At 42.1% G+C, this 21,167-nt stretch overlaps 1 protein-coding gene across 7 annotated transcripts in view; it reads left to right on the top strand.

Annotated features, from left to right (window-relative positions):
* The window catches only part of aak1b (AP2 associated kinase 1b), a 126,916-nt gene that overhangs the window by 92,441 nt on the left and 13,308 nt on the right, over window positions 1-21,167 (top strand). For 2 of the 7 annotated variants that reach the window (XM_043681262.1, XM_043681263.1), the window contains 2 exons: window positions 2,752-2,853; window positions 10,440-19,549. The exons of 4 other annotated variants lie outside the window; for them this stretch is intronic. In XM_043681262.1, coding sequence (XP_043537197.1) covers window positions 2,752-2,853; window positions 10,440-10,534 — 197 coding nt within the window. In that variant the 3' untranslated portion in view covers window positions 10,535-19,549. Of the gene's footprint in view, window positions 1-2,751; window positions 2,854-10,439; window positions 19,550-21,167 lie in introns of those variants that run through there. One more of the 7 variants, XM_043681264.1, reaches the window with a different exon arrangement.

Here is a 21,167-nt window from a genome sequence, read left to right as displayed (position 1 = left end):
TTCAAGGCAATGTGTTTTCACCCTCTGCTTGGCTTTTCAGTCATGGACATGGTTTTATCATGAATAATTGACTGACCTTGGTTTGTACTGCAGCAGTCACCCAGCAATGTCAAGGAAGGTGATATCATGTCATGTCTCCAGCTGTTCATTTCCTGATTGCACACACCCATTCCAATTGGGTCTGCTATGGCTCCAAGAGAAAATCTGCCTTTGTTGCAGTAATGGGCAGCAGGGAATTCATCTGTCTGAAGAAATAAGAGATGCCAGAAATGATTCGGGAAGATTTTGTGAATTTATCTGAAATTTTGAAGGATTTTGATCGAGTAGATCAAGGAAAAGTGCTTTGACTGGTGGGAATGTTGGCATCCGGAGTGCACAGAAAGCAGATAGAGGAGAAAGGAACCAGAAGGGTGCTGAGAATTATCATGCATTTCATTGTTGGGGTCAAAAATGAGATGTCAGAAAATATAATGCTGACAGATTTGTCAGTACCATTTGAAGGAATTTGAGTCAATGATTATAGTGTATCAAGATTGGAGAGCTAGGATTGGTAGGGGAGAAACAGCTAATCGGATTGACTTGAAAGCTCTTTGATGTAGTTGGGACGTAGTTGGCCAAATGACTTCTCCATGCGCTGTAACATTGTATGAATCAGCAATTTACCAGGTGTCTCTGTTTTAGTTCCATTCCCCTTAAACTAATCTGGAAATAGCTTTAATGGCTGTGCAAGACTCTGACTGGGAACAGTATTTGCCAATTCACCCAGAAACGACAGCAGTTTATTCACATAAATGCCAGTTTACTCACCTCCCATTTAAGAGTGTGTCCCTTTGACCTCTGTGTGATCTTTTGTCCTTTCACCAATTGAAAAGATGATGAGTGCTGTATTCTGTCCCTGAATTTGAGGCACGATCTTATATTTGTGCAAATGGGGGTCGAGTCTGATCCAGTGCAGTGGTTGTGAAATGCTTGTGCATTTATGAGGTTTAGCAGCTGTGTTGTCCCTTTGCCCTATCTTGTCTCGCCCACAGTTGAAGAACTTCATGTATGGCTTTTTGCTGCAGAGATGAGGTGTAATTATTGATATTGTAAGCTTCACAGTTCCTTACAGTGAGTGAGACAGAGAATGCAGGAGTAACTGAACAAGTCTGGCAACGCTGGTGTTGAGAGAAACAGAGAAAACATTTCAGTTCAATAAGATTTCAGTTCAGATGAGGGATCACTGGTCTGAAATGTTAGCTGTCTTTTTTTCTCTCACTCTCTAAAAATGTTACCTGACTGCTAAGTGTTTTGTTTTTCTTTCATGTTCGCAGTGTCTGCAATATTTTGACTCTGTGTGAGTGAGAGAGAGTGTGGAAGCCAGGCAGCCACGTTACACATTTCCAGATGCATTTTACTTGGATTCTGCTGCTTGCAAATTCCATGTGGAATGCCAGTTTGTGTTGTGAGACAGCACCCATAAGCCATTGGGTGCACATGGATCCAAGCTCCCTTCATGCTGGGACATGAAGGACAATACAAAGAGAGGTTGGAAACTTATAAATCCAGAATATACATTGATGTTTGGTTTTACAGTTGAAAGCAGAGGATTCTCGACTTTGCCAAATGCGAATGCACCATTTAAAAAAGCAGAGTTTTGCTGCCACAGTCTGACCCAGATACTTGACATGGGAAATGGCAGCTTTCTTGAATATTTAAAGATGATTTGCCAGTTTAATCCCTGAAGCTATAATGACTTTATGATTTGAATTGTTTTACTTGAGCACCATTAGTCACAGTGATGTGTAAGGAAACATCATGTGCAAATATTGCATTGCAAAGTGCATTTGAACATCTGAAGCATTCATGGAGTTAGGCATTGACAGACTGAGCCAATTGCAGAGAACGGAGGCTTATGTGTGCAGTTGACCCACATTGTATGTTCTGCATCTTGAAGGGCTGGCCTTTTCTCAAGGAATGTTTGGGGGGGTGGGGAGAAACTGTTGGTGAGGGACGTGGTTTGGCAGACGGATGGTGAAGGGGTTGGCGTGTGATAGAGAGTTTTTTTTCATTTGCCGCAGATTTTGATTGATGAAGGCAAGAGAGAAAATAAAAAGTGTCAAATGTCAAAAATAGGGTGGCACAGTGGCTCAGTGGTTAGCACTGCTGCCTCACTGCGCCAGTGACCCAGGTTTGATTCCAGCCTTAAGCGACTGTCTTTGTGGAGTTTTCTCATTCTCCCAGTGTCTGCTTGGGTTTCCTCTGGGTGCTCCGGTTTCCTCCCACAGTCCAAAGATGTGCAGGTCAGGTGGATTAGCCAGCCTAAATTGCCCATAATGTTAGGTGCATTAGTGAGAGGGAAATGTGTCTGGGTGGGTTACTCTTTGGAGGGTTGGTGTGGACTGGTTGGGCCGAAGGGCCTGTTTCCACACTGTAGGGAATCTAATCTAGATTACTGTGGGTGACAGGTCAGAGAAACAGTCCTTCAGAACATTGTATCATTCTAATTTTGGAAAACACAAGGAGGCTTGCAGTGCAGAAGTGAGAGCTGTATCTGATGCAGATTGCAGAGCGAGGTGGACTCCATTATATCATGTTTATATTGTCTACAGCATGCTTGCATGAAGTTTGCCAGAATTTGAAGTATGGATTTCAAGCCGTGAGCCACCAGTTTTGTCACACTTAAACCCTTTCCTTCCTGTTTAATGTCTTTAACTTCCTGATTAATCTTGCCTCGTAACAACCATACCTCCTCCCTTTTACATGCTGCAGAGGATACTAACCTCATCTCAGACTTTGATCTGTCTGTTAAAAATGACAAAGTGGAAGAAGATGAATTTGACCCTATTCCTGTGTTATCAAAAAATTCACAAGGTAAGCTTTGATCGAAACCATGTTCAGTGTTCAAAGTAGAAACATCCTGCTTTATTTCCATTCTTTATGCTTTTCGTTAGACCATCACAGGCCAGAGGAAACAAAATGCAGGTGTCATTCAATCCTGATTGTTAATTCCTGTAGATGTCCTGAATAATGTCCAAGTTATGTCAGTGCTCCAATTTTACTGTAATTTTCGTTTCCAGTTCATCCTATTTCCAGTAGTAACTTGGAAGGTTTGAATTGAATGCTTCATTCAAGTTACTGGAAAAAAGTATTTGTGTTAATGTACTGAAACTCACTTCACTGGGTGGCTGAAAATAATATTGATGAGCTGCCAAGGCTGGCCTTTAAACATTGCATGTGGTTTGATGGGACTTTGCTTCTAAATGTTCCCACTCTTCAGCAGTCATTCTCTGCAATGGGTTCTGTGAATAGTTTTGTCTCATCTGAAAGACAGAGTAGTTATGAGCATGACGAATTATGTTGAGAAGATCTTATTTTTTCGAGCTTGGATGTTGACATGATTTCTGGAACTTCTTTGCAGTCTTGTTCTCAGTCTTGTCTGAGAATCCTGAATGTGGCAGTGGTGGACAAAGGTCTTGATCTTGAAGTCCTTTGTGCAATTGCCAAATAACGTCTGGCTTCTTTATGCTTCTGTGCAGTTCCTGCATGAAGAATATCTTGTTGGAGTCAAAATGCTGGTCTAATGCCTGGGAATAGGTATCCCCAATGAGGAGTGTCTAACCATCTCCCTTGGATATTCAAAGGCATTACCATCATTGCAACGTCCTCTGCCAATATGGCTAGGAGTTACCAATAACCTTCATTGGGCTAGTCACTTCAGAACCGTGGGTGCAAAAGCAGTTTAGAGGCTGGGAATTCAATGGTGCATAACTCATTTCCTGACAGCACTGCCTGTTATAGCAGATGGATTACAGCGGTTCTGCAGCTAGTAACCATCCTCCAACTCCCCAGAGCTTGTCACCATCTCCAAAGCACAAGTTGGAGTGTGACAGGTGAGTGCAGGACCAAGCAGCCTGGCACCACATTCACTATATGAAGCATTGCTTCCCCCCACCACCCTGCACAGTAGCAGCAATATGTACCACATATTGGATGCACTGTGGCAACTCAGGAAGGCTCCTTTGACAGGATCTTCCAAACCTGTAACCTATACCACGAGGAAGGACAAGGGCAGCAGATACACGGGAACACGACAATCTGCAACGCCCCCTCTCCAAGCTGCACAGTATCTTGTTTTGGAAATTAGATTAGATTACTTACAGGGTGGAAACAGGCCCTTCGGCCCAACAAGTCCACACTGACCCGCCGAAGCGCAACCCACCCATACCCCTACCCCTACATTTACCCCTTTAACCTAACACTATGGGCAATTTAGCGTGGCCAATTCACCTGACCCTGCACATCTTTGGACTGTGGGAGGAAACCGGAGCACCCGGAGGAAACCCACGCAGACACGGGGAGAACGTGCAAACTCCACACAGTCAGTCGCCTGAGTTGGGAATTGAACCCGGGTCTCTGGCGCTGTGAGGCAGCAGTGCTAACCACTGTGCCACCGTGCCGCCCACAATATATTACTATTCCTTCATTGTTGAAGGGATAAAGTCCTCAAGACCCATTCCTCACAGCACTGTGACTGTACCTACGCTGCAACCAATGACTGCAGTGGCTCATCACCACCTTCTCAAGGATAGCTTAGTAAAGGTAACAATTGTAGGCCTTGACAGTGACACTTGTGCCCCATGAAAAGAAGTGAAAATGAGCATTTGGATTACCAAATTGTTGTGCACCAACTTCTAATTCTGTTTCCAAGAAGGCCCTTGGGTTGACCCATGAGTTAGTCATTGTATCTAAAGTTGATTGGGTGGAGTGTTCAGTGATATTGAATCCATGTCCACCAAATCTCTTGGCTGAAAGACCAGAGTAAAACAGCTTTTGTTGGCCATGTTGCAAGAAAGTTGTTCTGGTAGCTCTCTTGGAATGATGATGATTCGCTTCAAAGTGCCATAATACAAAAACTTTCCTTTGTCTTCAGTACTTTTTCTGGAAATTCTTTTTGTTCAGCAGAGTAAGCTGAAGAATAACAGTGAGTTGCTTTCTGACATATATAGTGAAATAATGGAGTCTTGACAATGGGACTTGTTTGAAGATGTGAATGTTCTCTCCAGTTAATCTGACCAAGCCTAGACAAAGAATGCTCATAGAATCCTTACAGTGTGGAAACAGGCCCTTCGTTCCAACAAGTCCACACTGACCCTCCGAAGAGTAACCTACCCAGACCAATTCCCCAACATTTAACCTCTGACTAATGCACCCAACCTACACATTCCTGAAGACAGTGGACAATTGGGTCCTTGGTGCTGTGAGGCAGCAATGTGAGCCACTGTGCCACCCCAATTCTCTACTTACTCTTAAGGACTAACCAATTCTTTGAACACTTGTTAATGAGCCATAGCTGAAAAAGGACTACTGGCATCTCTCTCCATTAGAGACAATCAGCAATTTTGCATGAAGGTCACCATCACAAATCTGGGATTTGGCAATGAGGCAACTCACTGTTATCTGTCAGCTTACACTGAGTGGACAAAGTGAAATACTAGATAAAAATCCATGTCAGCACCATCTCTAACACTTCTCCACGGCTCACCTTAAACGTCTGCAATGTGACTTTATTGTCATGCCTTAACAGTCTCATATTGCACAGAAAATAGTCGGGGGTTACCAGAAGGAAAGATGTGTCTAAAAGAAAACAAACGGAAATGTGAATAATGTCAGGTGGCCTTGGAAGTCTTAAAGAGAAAGCTTAGATGGAATGACTGAGGCATTCTTAAAGATGTAGAAAAAAATCATTTGTCTGCAAACAGAATTCCTAACAATTTCTCCATCATAAAACCTCAAGAGTTGCCCCATTTCATGTCCAAGGTGGTTGAAGGAAAAAAATGCTCCCTTCCTTTTTTGAGGTCGGTTGTTTGAATATGGCTTCAAGCATGAGAAATCTTTTTTTTCATCCAATAAACCTTTAACAAACAACCTTTGATTCATCACAGATAGACTGTGCCCATGCTCTTGCACATGCTGGAGAATTAACAATTGAAGTTAGAAGTAAAGCAGCCACAGTTTTTGGGCTTAGTTAATGCAACAGGAACTCGATGCTTTTTGGTTCACTCAATAAACTGTGCTTTTACACTAAACTGACTTGATAAACAGAGCTACCTGTTCATTTGCCTCTTGGCTATTTTGGAAATGTGGAATTGAAGCATTGTGGTATGTTGCAGTCTTCTGATGTCATGCAAGACTGCCTTCATAGTTTACCTGGTTTCTGGGTTTCTCTTCTCAGGCACAATACTATAAAATAAATTCACCAAAGGAGCACTTTTATGCAGAAGATAATTCGCGTTGATAAATTCCCCCAGCATATTGTAGATCACGCAGTCTGCATGTGTCTTGTGTTTTTCCAACTAAGTACCTAAGGTTGCCGCAGATGCATGCATCTGAAAACCGGTCCAGCCCACAGCAGCCACACCCTCCGCCATAGGGACAGCAAGGGGAGGCAGATCGAGAATCCATCCCATCTGGAATGGGGATCCGACCCTCTGCTGTTTGTGGCCAACCAAGTCCAAGTTGCTCTGGCAACAGATGTGTACATTGCTGCTTTCCTGAGAAATGAAGCAACATTTCAGGAAGAAAAGTCAACTAAATATTTAATAAAACGGCTAGGGCTGTGTGAGGAACATTCTTTTGGATTGATTCAATCTCGGCAACCTTTTGGGACAATCCACATGAAATTCTCATCACAACCCCTGTCACGAAAAATGCTGTGGCACAGTGCGTGAGGCTGTGGTAGTGCCCTTTCCATGACCTGGCTTACGAGGAATTTCTTATGATCTCACTGCCTGCAATTGGCATATCTTGGAAGAATTTACACCCTGGCAGTCAACCAATTAGGCTGTTACAAACATATCTTCCTTGGCTGTTGGGTCCTAGAGTGGGGCTTGAACCCAGGCCTTCCAACCCAGAGAGTGGGACATCACACATTGTGCTACTGTACCTCTATTTACAAGGGATATTACATAAGAATTTTATGTGGATTGTCTCAAAAGGCTGTCAAGATTGAACCAGTGTAAAAGAATGTTCCTCAAATGGCCCTGTGTTTTTTATTCAATATGTAGTTTACTTTTATTCCTGAAATGTTGCTTTATTTCTTGGGAAAGCTGGGATCTGCCGACGTACTTTGATGAATGATTAAGCCTTGAATAGGTGAACACGTCGCACTTTAACTCTTGCACAGAAAATGGAGAAATAATCGAGAGTTCAGTCGCTTCATACTATCAGAAAAATGTTATTCGAAAAGAATTGGTGCCAGGGATGTTGAGTGCTGAAAGGATGGCATGTTGCTTCTTGGCTTTATTTCAGTAATTTATCAAATTCTGTTTCAAGAACTAGTTTCCAGGTCTGTGGCCATCTTATAAGGTGTCACCCTTGATTCGGTGGTTATAGTGCTGATACGTGGTCAGTAAGCCAGGCTGACACTCTCGTGCAGTCTTGAATGTGTGCTGCACTCTGCAAGCTGTTGGTAACCCATGAAACTAAAACGAAGATAGATTCCGCAACACCATTTGAAAAGGCACACAGTAGATCGCCCAGTGTCCCCTCCAGCATTGTTGCTCAAACATTTTTGCACTCATTGGATTTGGTCCTTTATTCCATTTTTCATTTCATGGGAATTGGCTCCTTGAAAAGTAGGATGCCAAGGCGACCACACTTTACACAGGCTGTAATATGTTTCGGGATGTGCTGGAATCAGAAAAGGTGCTGCATAAATGCAAATCTGCCCTTTCTTCCTGAGTTGTCATCACGATATGAAGTCCCTTTTTTGCCGGCAGACAAATTTTCCAGCCAAGTTTGATGAATAGCTGGAACGCTGCTTAAGTTTGCGAAGTTAATCACAGCAACTAAAATCAAACGTGGCATCCAAAAGCAGGTATGAAAGCTGTGATCACACTGAACTATATGGTTCATGGACAATAACAATCAGTTGAACTGTTTGACCATGTCACTTTAAGGGGAATTCACTTTTCCGTATTTTTGCGATCAATGCTGCGGTTGAGCTCAATTTCACATCGACCTTGCATTTCTCACCCATTCTCTGCTAAAAACAGTTTCACTGTCAATGGAAGTTCACTTTTGTGAATCAAGCTTCAGTTTATTCAGAAAAATTATTTGGAAATAATTTGGATGTTAAATGATCAGCACTTGGGTAATTTGTCTTTTTTTTTAATAAACCTTTTCCTGTCTCTTCAGAATCTTCCAAGATTTAAAAATGATACTGCCTGTAATGTTACGTATATTTCAATGTTTGGTCAATATTATGAATTGAAGAATAGAGTTTGGATTGAATGACACCAGCATTTGTATACTTCGTGGTCTTATGCCTCTGGAATTGCTGTCATTTATTTCTTTTGTTGCAAATCCCTTTGCCTTTATTTATAATTGGGATGACCTCTGTAAACTTGTCATTGCTGAAAATAGGATGCATTTACATTGTGGTCAAGAGTGTATTGCTGGAAAAGCACAGTAGGTCAGGCAGCATCTGAGGAGCAGAAGAATTGGCATTTCGGGCATATGCCCTTCAAGAATGAGGCTTATGGGTCGGGGCTGAGAGATAAATGGGAGGGGGTGGGGTTTGGGGGGAAGGGAAGCTGAGAAAGCAATAGGTGGATGAAGGTGAGGGAGAAGGTGGTAGTCAAAGAGGAGAGTGATGGACAGATCCGGAGGGTGGTGCTGAGTTGGAGGCTTAGGACTGGGATAATTGGGGGGGAGGGGAAATGAGGAAGCTGTTGAAATCCACATTTATCCCTTGTGGTTGGAGGGTCCCAAGGCGAAATATGAGTTGTTCCTCCACCGCGCGTCGGGTGGTTAGGGTTTGGCAGTGGAGGAGACCCAGGGCCTGCATGTCTTGGGCGGAATGGGAATGGGAGTTGGAGTGTTCACCCACAGGGCGGTGGGGTTGGTGGGTGCGAGTGTCCCAGAGATGTTCTCTGAAACGATCCGCAAGAAGGCGTTCTGTCTCCCTGATGTAGAGGAGACAACACCGAGTGCAACAGATGCAGTAGATGACATTGGTAGAGGCACAGGTAAATCTCTGATGGATGTGAAACGATCCCATGGGACTTTGGACGGAGGTGAGGGGAATGGCGTGGGCGCAGGTTTTGTACTTCCTGCGGTGACAGGGAAAGGTGCCAGGAGTGGGGTGTGGTCTGCTGGGGGGTGTGGACCTGACGAGGGAGTCATGGAGGGAATGGTCTTTCCAGAACGCTGATGGGATGGGGAGGGAAATATATCTTGGTGATGGGGTCCATTTGGAGGGGGCGGAAGTGGCAGAGGATGACGTAATGTATGCGCAGGTTGGTGGGATGGAAGGTGAGGACCAGGGAGGGTTCTGTCCTTGTTGCATTGGGAGGGGTGGGGTTCAAGGGCGGTGGTGTGTGAAGTGGAGAAGATGCGCTGGACGGCATCGTCAACCACATGGGAAGGGAAGTTGTGACCATGGAAGAAGGAGGCCATCTGGGACTTTCTGAGGTGGAATTGGTCATCCTGGGAACAGATGCGACGGAGGAATTGGGAATAAGGGATTGTGTTTTTACAGGAGCTAGGGTGGGACGAGGTGTAATCCAGGTTGCTGTGAGAGTCGGTGGGCTTGTAGTCGATGTCTGTGGTTAGTCGGTTGCCGGAGATGGAGGTGGAGAGGTCCAGGAAGGGGAGGGAGGTGTCTGAGATGGTTCAGGTGAATTTGAGGTCAAGGTGGAAGGTGTTGGTAAAGGGTGGAACTGTTCAATCTCCTCATGGGAGCATGAGGCAATGCTGATACAGTCATCGATGTAGCGGAGGAGCAGGTGGGGGGTGGTGCTGATGTAACTGCGGAAAATGGACTGTTCCACGTATCCAATAAAGAGACAGGCATAACTGGTGCCCATGGCTACCATTTTGGTCTGGAGGAAGTGGGAGGATTGGAAGGAGACGTTGTTGAGGGTGAGGACCAGTTTAGCTAGGTGGAGGAGGGTGTCAGTGAAAGGGGACTGGTTGGGACAGCATGAGAGGAAGAGACGGAGGGCTTGGAGTCCTTCATCATGGCGGATTGATGTGTACAGGGACTGGATGTCCATGGTGAAGATGAAGCATTGGGGGCTGGAGAAGTGAAAGTCTTGGAGGAGGTGAAGGGCATGGGTGCATTTGCATTGCGACCAGCTCACAGAGAAGAGATTGCATTGTTGATGTGAATGGTGGTTACTTCAAACAGCAATGCAACAATAAGGACAGAACTTACAATTCACTCCATGTTGTGAAATTATGTCTGCTAAGCTTGCTTCATTTAACCTTCACACATTGAATCCAACTTCAGACTACACTTGGTTTTAACACCACTCATGCAGCATCACATGAAATAAGCTTGTTAGAAATTTGCTTCACCTTTTCCCCCCATTGTGTATTTTCTGGCATTTTGTTTATCTCATGATGTTAATTCTTTGCACCCTGATGTAAATCAATTTGTCTTGCCCTTCCAGGTGGCCACTCTAGAAACAACAGTGGGAGCTCTGAATCCAGTCTTCCCAACTTAGCTAGGTCTTTACTGCTTGTGGATCAACTGATAGACCTGTAGGATGGCACAACGTTAAGTTCAGCAGTCCTCTGCATCAACATTTCCATCTCCCATTGGATTTTCCGTGCAACCTGTGACGAGGGCTTTACTAACTGAGGAACTGAGCTACATTTCCATTTTCTTGTCTTATTTACTGTTGTGTCCTATTTAACCAGCATGTCCTTTCTGACATTTTTCCATGATTAAAATAGATTCGTTCTTGACATTTTTGGCAGAACTGCAATGAGGATGAAAGAAAACTGTTGCACTAATTTGAGGTTAGATTGTCACATCGCAAAGCTCCAGATTACTGTGGAACTGCCAATATCAACAGTTTATGTGATAGTTTATGCACATGAGCAAAGTCTGATTGTTTCTAGAAATGATGTGACAAACGTTGACAACTTTGTTGAGTTTTGGAGCATTTGACACTGAAGACTTGTAGGTTTGCATTTTAAAGAGAAGTTACATTGCCCCTGACTAACATTCATGAGGAAATGGAACCTTTTGACATCAGAAAAAAAATTGAAATTAGCATGACTTGAGACTTGTCCCAAAGGTTATGTTGGATTTAGGGCATGATTTATTTTCTGTGTGAGGATGGAAAACCCTGGTAATCTGTCTGATGATTGATTGTCTTGATAGCTTGGCACCAGTGAATAAACAAAAACAATATACAGGACTGGAGCTACATAAGGTCCGAAAGTTGATAAGAAAACGTTTTGTCCTCTAACATTCCATTAAATCACTTACTTCAGCTAAAAAAAGAAACCAGGAATGGACAGAACAGGGAAAGGTCATTCAATCTTTTCACTGTCTCTTTCCTTTCCAAGGCTGTCTTTAAAAGTCATTCAAGTTAGATAAGTAAGATTTTTGAACTGAGATGTGTTACTTGAATTATATCTACACTGGACAAGAAGATTTGAGCAATATATGTTGAAAACTCATCAGTGTTACAGTAAAGGCCAATTGTGCAATGACTTGTTTCAGTTTACAGATCACTGTTAAATCAAGCTCTTTCTTTTAGTGAAATTATTAAGCACTGTTAAATAAGTCATTCAAAGTCTATCCCTCTCTTTCTTTTGAGTCTCTCTGTGTTTCTCTTGTCCTCATAAACAAAGTCTGTACTGTTTGGTTGCAATAGCAAACCCTGAAGTAAGTAGGTATGCGCATCCTTGCACACTTGGAAAGTATTGCAGTCAGCATTTTAAAGCACTGTCTCACTTTGAGGAAATTGGAAACTATTCCTGATGCACTTTTTATTATGGTTCAGAGCTGCCAAAATCAGATTTTACAATGTAGTTGTGGAGGTTAAGATCTGCAGTTCCATGTAATGCTGTGACACTTGGATCCAAACAACTTCTCTGCTGAGTTCATTTCTTGACAGGCAAACTGGAATCTTAAAGAAAGAGGATGAACTGATGTTTCAGTGTGAAATATTCTGAATGCTGTTTTGTTGCCTTCCTGCACACCCTTCGTGTTCATTTGTTTCTGATAGCACATAACTGCTTTGAATCAGATAGTCCTCACACCAGTAACAATGCACTGTGATATGGATCTGCAGTTTGGCTTTTGTGAATTGAAAATTAGATTTCTGACGTTTATTGATGTAGGATTGATTTCAAGGCAATGGGATCCTGTGACTTGTAAAAAGGGAAGTTGAGTTTGCTGTAAATTGAGTGGCTTGAGGTGAAGCATTGTCAGAAATTAAGCACAGCTTCAATCACATTGTGAAGACACCCTGTCAGTGATTGCAAGTTTGGCTGCATTATTATCTAAAAGTGACGAGTGTCCTAATCATAATGTTTTGACAAAGTTGAAAATGCTACCCAAGGATTGAGATGCAAACTACGAGTCTTATTATCATGTAATTTACTCACTTACAGTGCTTCTTTATGAAGAGTTTTGTCCCTCTGCAAAATTTTTCTGGGGTAGCAGGAGGTGGTTTACTCTGAATAGGATTTCCTACTTTAAGTACACTGGGTATTGTTTTCCAAGGCAGGGAAGGAAAGCTAACTGTTTGACACTGATGTACATCTTTGCTTCATTGTTCAAAAAGCATGGTAATGTCAGGGAGGCAAGAGGCAACGCATTCATTCATGGCCTTGAAGGAGCAAAACAATGAATCATACAAGTCAAGCAAAGGCGATTGGGGCTAACTCGATTGTTTTTGGTAAGAGCTGGCACAGCGTCAATGGGCTGAATGGTCTCCTTCAGTTCTGTACTGTTCGAAGATTCAAATCTTTTTGGTGGATCTTTGGTGAACTAATATGTTTGAATGTCCCAATGATTCCATAAGAGTTCCTTCTGGTGGAGAGACACAGAGACACCAGATTCCCACTTTGCACAGCTACTCTGTTTTGGATCCAAATTGCACTAATTCCTGCTCAGGAACTTGGAGTCTTCCGCATTGCTTCCAGCACTGAACTGTCACCTGACTCTAATTTCTGAAACTTGCAGGATTCATGTGACACCACAACAAAATGGAAATTAGCAGGCAATAAATAGATCTTGGGCAGAATGGATTTTCCCAGTCATCTTATTAAAATTCGAACAAGTTAACCAAAGCCATACATTGGGTTTGCATCAAAAGATTTAATTGGCTCTCTGGAGACAAAAAATGTACATTTTTTGGCAATTAGGAATTGATCAAAAAGAAAATGTCCAGCCATGTTGCATTCTTTCTTTCATGTGTATTGTTCGCCTGTTTTTGCCGGAAAACTGTATGTGATTGCTCCTGCTCCCTCATCCAGCTGTAGACCAGGACAAGGGCACGTGGGCTCATTGGAGTTCCACTGGAGTTGAATCTGAGGGACTGGTACAAATAATAGTGATATTTCCATCGAGTAGCAGAGAGAGTTTGAATTAAAGGGGATGGTCTCGAGTTGGCTGCATTGTGCTCCATCCAGTGATACATCCAATCGAGCAGATCAGTCTTAAATCCACAAAAGATCTATCATAATCAAGGCAATTTGCAGTATTTGTTTACTCGAAGTCATTGTTACACATTAGAAATTGATGGATTGACAGAAAGTATTCCCTGAATGCAAGACAGAATTTCAGAAGGCCATGTTGTGAAAGTAGACTTGGGCACTGTAAACATTGTCCTTGATGTAATCACATCAGCAGAAACAGTTTGCAATCTAATTTTGCACTTGCATCTTTCAAAAAGGTGCAGGTCTTGTTTGATCTTCAGCCAATGAGTGACTGATGCCTGTGAAGCTAATGTTAATTTATTGGAAATGATTGCTAAGTCGGACCTGAGGAAATGGATTGATGCAGTGTGCATGAGGAGCCTATTTTTCAACTTTCGATCTCCCGTTGGGCCTTGATTAACAATTGAGTGTTATGTGAAGTAACTCCGTGAAGGGGAATTACATTGGAGGAGCAGAATCAGGCTGATGCCCAAGGAGTGCATTAGATTTGATGATTGATTCATACTTAGTTTCACTAGTAATGGTTAAGTCATGAGATGGAAGTTGATTCTTCAGAGGAAAACTCAATGTTCACCTGGCTTTGACATTTAAATCCTTTTTTTTCATTTTACGGGTGAAGGGAAGAATTGGTGTATTTGTTTTAACTGTCTTTCTCCTCTCTGTCAACAACTTTGTGTTCAGGAAAGGAAATGGTTTTAAACCAAGAGATTGGCAGTGGCCAGAAGTTCAGTGAGATGTGTAGCAATGCAGCTGAGTTTAAGTAATTAGTTATGTTAGTAGTGAACATTGTGTACGAACTTCCTGTGTGAATCTGAACAGTCCCATTTTCTTCCTGTAGTTCTTCAGCTGAGAGTGTTTAATATCTAGGAACTACAAGAGGAATGAAGAGATCATTGGCTATTTTCAGTGGCATTTTTCAGCTCGTCTAATGCTTCTGCTCGTCATTAAAGCTGACTGGGCAAAGAAACTTGGGTTGGAGGCTGTTCAAAGCATGCCTCAGTATCAGGGAAGCAATGTGCGTGGAGTGATGTTTTCCTGGGTTAATGTAATTATTGGGCTATATTCTGGCGTGTATGATTCATTATTGGTCCCCGCTGTAGAGGGTGTGGAATGGTACACGGGGAGTCAAAATGTCAAACTTGTTGGTGTCGACCTCCTGATCAGTGTGAACCTTTAGCTGTGAACACCTTTAGCAGTTCAGACTTGTGCTGTGATCATGGGAGCTGCATATTCATTGAAGTATGGAAGAAACTTTAATCACCAGAAGAATTCCATTCTGAGTTGAGTTTTCCCTGTGACTGTAACAAGTGTCGACTGTATGCCTATTGGTGTGAGACATTGTTTTCTGCCACTTAGTGCATTCCTCAGATTGTTCTGCAAAATGAGAAATTATAGACAGTTCTGTTTTCCTGGTCAGAATAAAGAAACTGGAATCTTCTTCATTCTTCTGTCGTGACCTCAAAGTGACCCCGTTTATAGTTAGCTGAGAGCAGCGTTAATGGAATTCTAGTATTAATAGTTATTCACTCAGCCTCATTTCAAACAATGAGAAGTTAACCTTGATTGACATGTTCTAAATATGGCAATGGCACTCCAAGCTCAATGCTCAAAGCACAGGACAGGTTGAAAGAAGGAGAAATGATGTAACCAGAATGTCATGGTTGGATATGTCAGCTTTGAATGGTCAGGTGGGGATGAGACCCGACTGTTGTGACACATATCTCCAACTCTTGCAGGGAAACATACCAACTTCTCCATCAAGCCTGCCCTACACATGATGTTTGCAAGTCCCTCCTTTGTTTCTTTTTGGAAGACTCATCACCAAATCACCCACTCGACCAATTTAAAAAATTGGTTACAAGCAGTGTCCATCAGGGGCAGTGCAACAATCAAGTTAATTCAAGTCACCAGAGTCTTACCTGACCAAAGGGCTGCCCTGTCATCAGAGAGAGGCGACTGGTGGTGATTTAATCTGAGGGCCATCACACCTCAGGCAAGAAGAGAGATTGAGAAGGACAGTCGTACATGGTAACCTCAGCCGGTGTAGAAATGGAGCCCACATTGTTGGCATCACACTGCCTCGCAAAACAACTGACAAGCAAACAAAGTTAAACAGACCCCCAACCCGTGCAGCAGTAACATATCAGGAAGGGGAGGAAAAGAGAGAAGGGATTGAATAAACATGGGATTGGTGGGCGCAATAATGTGCCCCAGGCTTTGCAGTACCTACCTTGCTTCAAGGATCCTCATGTGGATCACTGAAGTGGGGTTGACTCTTAACTGCTTTCTGGGAGATTCGGGGTGGGCAATAAATATTCAATACAAGCAATGCCTATAACCAATGAAAGAGCTGAAAACAAACATCAGGAAGGCTTAAAGACTCTGCTACTTGACAGTAAATACACCCAGTTTTTTTCAGTCTGTGGAAGCAACTGACATTGTTCATGCACAGAGTCATTCTGAGCTGTTTCCTTGTAATTTTTCTGAAATGACCCACAGTTGAAGGGACCAATCTAGGCACATCATGACAGATGCAGTCTAATCAAGGGCATGTACAATTAATTCAGTAGCCAACTTTGGTTTCTGCTGAATGGTTTCATTTGTCTAACCCAGTATCGTGTTTCAGCGTGATTCTCTGTATGGGCTATGAAACGTGCCTGGTCAGTGCACAATTGAATCTCCACCTCTTATCTCTCATGACCACTTTCAGCACTGTTCCTCATTAGTGATGAACATACTCAACACTTGGCCCACCAACATACATGTCACCACAATAGCTGAGCTTCAATTACATTTGCTGTTGTCTGACTGACTTTCCTTGCCTCATCTAGATCTCTTTGCATTATGCAGTGCTTCTCTGCTGTCTTCAAATCATGTTCGGATGGGTGTAATTGACAACCTTACCATCATATTCCCAATGCTGCTGTCTAGTTAATTCCTAAAAGCTATAAACTCAAGGCAGCTTGACACTGATTCTTGGGGACACCAAAAGGAACTTGCTTCTCAGCTGAACCATATTGATGAATTACAATTTGTTTGATTTGGACCAGTTCCAAATGCCATGTATTAAATTAACAATTTGTAAAGTTGCATGTTATCCAAGCTTTCAGCCAATCTTGAGAATGTAATGGCTACCATAGTTATGCTATCCTCTTGTACAGTAGCGTGGTGAGTAGTCGCAATTAGCCTTACCTTTTGGGAGCCATGCTGAGTCCAGGTATATCTCATAGAATGTTCTCTTTACCATTCGTTATCAAGATCACCTCTTGGATCTGCCTCTTGGGTCCTGTAGTGTTATGGCCTTTGTTTAGGAAGTCTGGGGATGATGAAGGATCTTCCTGATGTTCTCACCTGACAAATATGACAAAGGCAAGTACATTGCATATGTCAACATGTTAATAAAGATTATTGTATTATCAGACAAAGTGGGATAAGTAATATGTGCATGTCAGTATATTCAACTTGAATTCCATTTGTGTCATTTTGAAAGACGAGATGAATTTCGTAAGCAGTAACATGTCTGACTTAGCTTTCCAATATCTCCTTTTTTTGTTGTTCGCCTTTCATAGTTCCACTCTGTGTACTGTACTGAATTCCCATAACCTCACTTTCCCGTCCATACCCACATACACCTAACTAAGCGATGGCACAGAGATATTCCTGGATTGCAAAGTCTGAACGAATCTTCAGCATCTGATAAACATGTGATGAAACAATTGGAAGCATTGCCAGTTCTGTGCAACATTTTCCTCTTCCAGTGACGAATTATATTGTGTTTATTCTCACTCACTGCCAAAATTGAGTTTACAGGTAAAATTGACTTGGAGAGAAAAACAAAATGTGGTCCCAATGATCTGGTCAAAATTGAGCATTTGTAATTGGGTCAGTATTGTGCAGTGACTGAAATTCTCTCCAGTTCAAGTGACTTGAACCATGCTTTGAGAGATATTGGAAAGGAACTGTTTTTAATGCTCTTTTGTCATTGCAATGCATCCAGTGAAGTTGGCTTGTCAGATCTCGGGAGCAATTCCTGCACACAGGGATGTGAAGTACTGCTGTGCACCTTACATGGTGACCCAATGGTGGATATTGACTATAAACTTCATGAGCAGAACCATTAGTAGCCAAAGATCAGGGGTTCTGCTGATGAGGCGATGAGGCTATTTCAGTCTGCGTTATGTAGGCCAAAGTTGATAGTAATTCATCACCCTCATTGCTACCCTAACATAGATGAGTGTCTTGCTCCAATTTCACTGGGCAGCAACGGCCAAGGCGGAACAGAGAGCCAATCTGGTAGTATCTTGCTGGATTTGCCGTCTGCCAAATCTTGCTGATGCGAGTAAGATCCACATTGGCTTGGGAATGCAAGCCAATACTCTCAAACTCATATTGCTTTTCTTCGACTCTCTCACCTTGCCATGGGTGCACTGGAAGGAAAGCCAAGGTATTTTGTGTGAAATCTGTCATGCACATAGTAGCAAATTCTGCTGATCTGCTTCTTGCTGGCACACTGCAAAAAACTAAAATCTGCCACAAAGAGAGCTGGCAAGAAATGGGCCTTGAATCTATAAATAGTGGTGAAAAAGCCTTTATAAATTTGGTCTTGCTTTGAAAGTAAAAATGACTTTTGACATCAATCTTGATTATAAAATGAAAAGTTCCATGAGTTAATAATGTGACAATATTCAAACGGCTTCATTCTGTAGCTGTTCGTTTGCGTTGATTCTTCTTCAGTACCCAGCTTCCAGCCATTTGAAACCAATCTGTACTCACTTATTTTGTTTCAATAATTAATTCAAGTTCCTGCTGTGATTTATTTATGTTCCTTCTAATAACTGCACTCAGCTGCATTTTTCTTGTTCTTGTCAATGTCTTTATTATTGTAACCTGAAGTCACATTTTTATAACCTGCACTTTATTCCTCATTTGTTTTGCTTACAACAGAAGTAATGTTGTTTTTCTAACTCCAACTGAAATCATGTACATTTGAATTGCCTGCTAAAATGTTTTCTCCAACCTGAGGTTTCATTGGAGGTTCATGTGTTGCAAACCTATGCAACCTCTGCTACTGTAGTTTCAAATCATTGTGGGTTCGCAAGTAGATCTCTTGAAGGTCAGTCTTATCTCCCTTTGCTTTTGTATTTGTATCCAATCAGAATATGCTGTTGTGACTTGTAGTTATTCCAGCTGCAGTATTGTGTGATTCTAGTATACATTGTGTGATGTATGTTGTATGTGCACTCTTCAAAAACCTTTACCAAGGGAGGTGCTCTGGATTAAAATAAAATCATTGGATATTAATTAAAGTAAAGGGTTTATCATGAGCAGCACAAGAAACAAATTCTGTACAGTACTGGGATTGTGGCAGAACCAGGACAGCAATTGTGAAACCCTCTTCAGGAGGCTTTGACTTGGCTGTGAGATTTTAAAATTCTACTACCTATATTATTTCTCTCTCTCTCTCACTCACTTTCTCTCTGCCTTATCCAGACAATGTGTCAGTGACATGTTTTATTTCTGCTTATCCACATGGATGCTGCTTGTGTATTCTCCAGATCGAGCTTTTAGAATGCACTTTGTTTGTTTGGCTTCCCTTTCTCCTTGAAGAGGTCGTGTTCCTGGTTGAATGTACAAGTGATCACCCTTCTTGTGGCACTGTTTGGCAAAGCCCTTCTTCTGCGTTCTGTATTTCCAGAATTGGAAGAGGGGCGTGGCCAGGTGACCTGCGAGAACCCCACCCCACTCCAAACCACCATGGCCTGCCTGCCAAGGATAGGTTTTGTTGTAAAAAGAGTCCTACAGTCCTGTGCAACTCCCGCTAAAGGAGAGATGCCCCAGCCCCTATTCTCTGCAGTCACAGTACTTATTGGCATGCTTGTTGACATTAAGTAGTGCAGAAGAGTGAATGTTTGAAGCATTACTGACCAGAGTAAAGCTACAAATCAAAGCAGACTATTTTTGTACAGATTCTAGTGACTAAAAGGGGGATTGCCAATTATGACGTTGTATCTATACTTTACATTGTAATGTATCCAAGTGATCATTTTCCCAATAAATAATGTTTTGATGCATATATCTTAAAATAAGATTTGTATTGTGTCTTCATCTCCATTGCTGAAGGTTGGCAGAGAAGTTCTTGTTTTATTTGAAGATATTTAAATCTTCTCCATCATTGCTGCCAAGTTATTTTAAACATTGCAGTAGTTCACTGTGAAAGATTACAGGTTTGGATAGTGATAACATATGAATTGTGCAAACTCTCATAAATTTAAGATTTATTTTTCCCCCAACAAATTGAGTTGATGGGAGAGTAAAGCAGCTGCTTGTTGGTCCATGGTTGGAGGGTGAATTTGTAACACAGTGGTACAGTGAACACCAAGAAATTTCATTTTAAGTCATGAATCTGGCCCAGACCTCCAGCACAAAGCTCCCCATTGGGAGCACAGCAGCACGTTAATTGATTCGGACAGTATGATCAATAATAGACACGAGTGCTGCACCAGTAAATTATCACAGAAATATCAGTTTTATCAGGGTTTAAAAAATGACCCCCAATATCACACCTTGCAGTTACAATGAAGAGAGAAAGGTGAGGCAAACTGATTCACAGTGCTGAGAGACCTGGCTTCGACCCCCAACCCCACGGTTGGATGAACCATTTCTTCTATTCAGTTTAAGTGGAGGTGAAGACCCAATGGTATTACCATTAGACTGTTAAACCAGATACCCAGGTTCACATCCCACCGTGGCAGAAGCTGGATTTGTATTCAAGGAAAATCTGGATCTAAGAGTCTCATGATGATCATGAAATAATGGCTAAATGTCAGAAAACCTATCTGCTTCACTAATGTCCTTTAGGCAAGGAAATCGACCTTATCTGGTGCAGCTTACATGTAACTCCAAACCCACAGCAATGTGGTTGACTCTTAATGACCCTTTTGGCAATAAATGTAGGTCTAACCAGCATTATCACATCCTGTGAATAAATACAGAAAACCTTAGTTGGGTATCCATCTGGTTTCTCATGATGGTGGGTCCACAATTCAGTGTTTCCAATGAAGTGCAACTTTGTTCCATGTTGGCATTGGTAGTTGGTCATGTTGCATGGGTAGCATTACTGGTACTCTCCTTGAGGTGGGTTTAAGCAATGTGGTGTTGTCAAGCAGTTTTGTCAAATCCGACCAGTGTTATTAATGGTTTGTTGATGCTGATGGACTGAGGCAATGGGAAATCTGAGCAGAGGAGGGAAGCTGAAAATGAGTGCACAACTACAAAGCCCCAGCCCAAATTCGAGTGATAAGTTGGAAATTAATGCACTTGTATTTTAAAAGATAATGAAGAACATTACTTTTAAATCTTGCTATTGAAAACCCATGCGGTACGTTGGTATAGAATCCAGATTGCAAAAATGAAAATGCATCGAGGTGAAAAACCATCAAAAGGTGAGGACAAGAGAAATAAAATGAAAGATGTATTGATCAGTTTCTAAACTGTACTAAACTCTACCTGAGCTTTTGTGTAAATGCACCCGGAAGTTGGCAGACATGGCCTTTCAAAGCCTAATGGTCAGTGTGCCCAGGTAAGAACCTTTTTAAGTGCATTTCTGAAACCTTCTGAATGTCAAAAATTAATTCCAGTTGCAGTTGGATAACCTGATAGTTCAGAATCCTGTTCAAACTTATTTTTGTGACATCCGCAATGAGCTTTTAGCCCTAATC

This window comes from Chiloscyllium plagiosum, chromosome 42 (genome assembly GCF_004010195.1).
Source record: "Chiloscyllium plagiosum isolate BGI_BamShark_2017 chromosome 42, ASM401019v2, whole genome shotgun sequence".
NCBI lineage: Eukaryota > Metazoa > Chordata > Chondrichthyes > Orectolobiformes > Hemiscylliidae > Chiloscyllium > Chiloscyllium plagiosum.
Note: the sequence above shows the minus strand (reverse complement) of the source record. Positions and strands in the feature narration are given on the sequence as shown.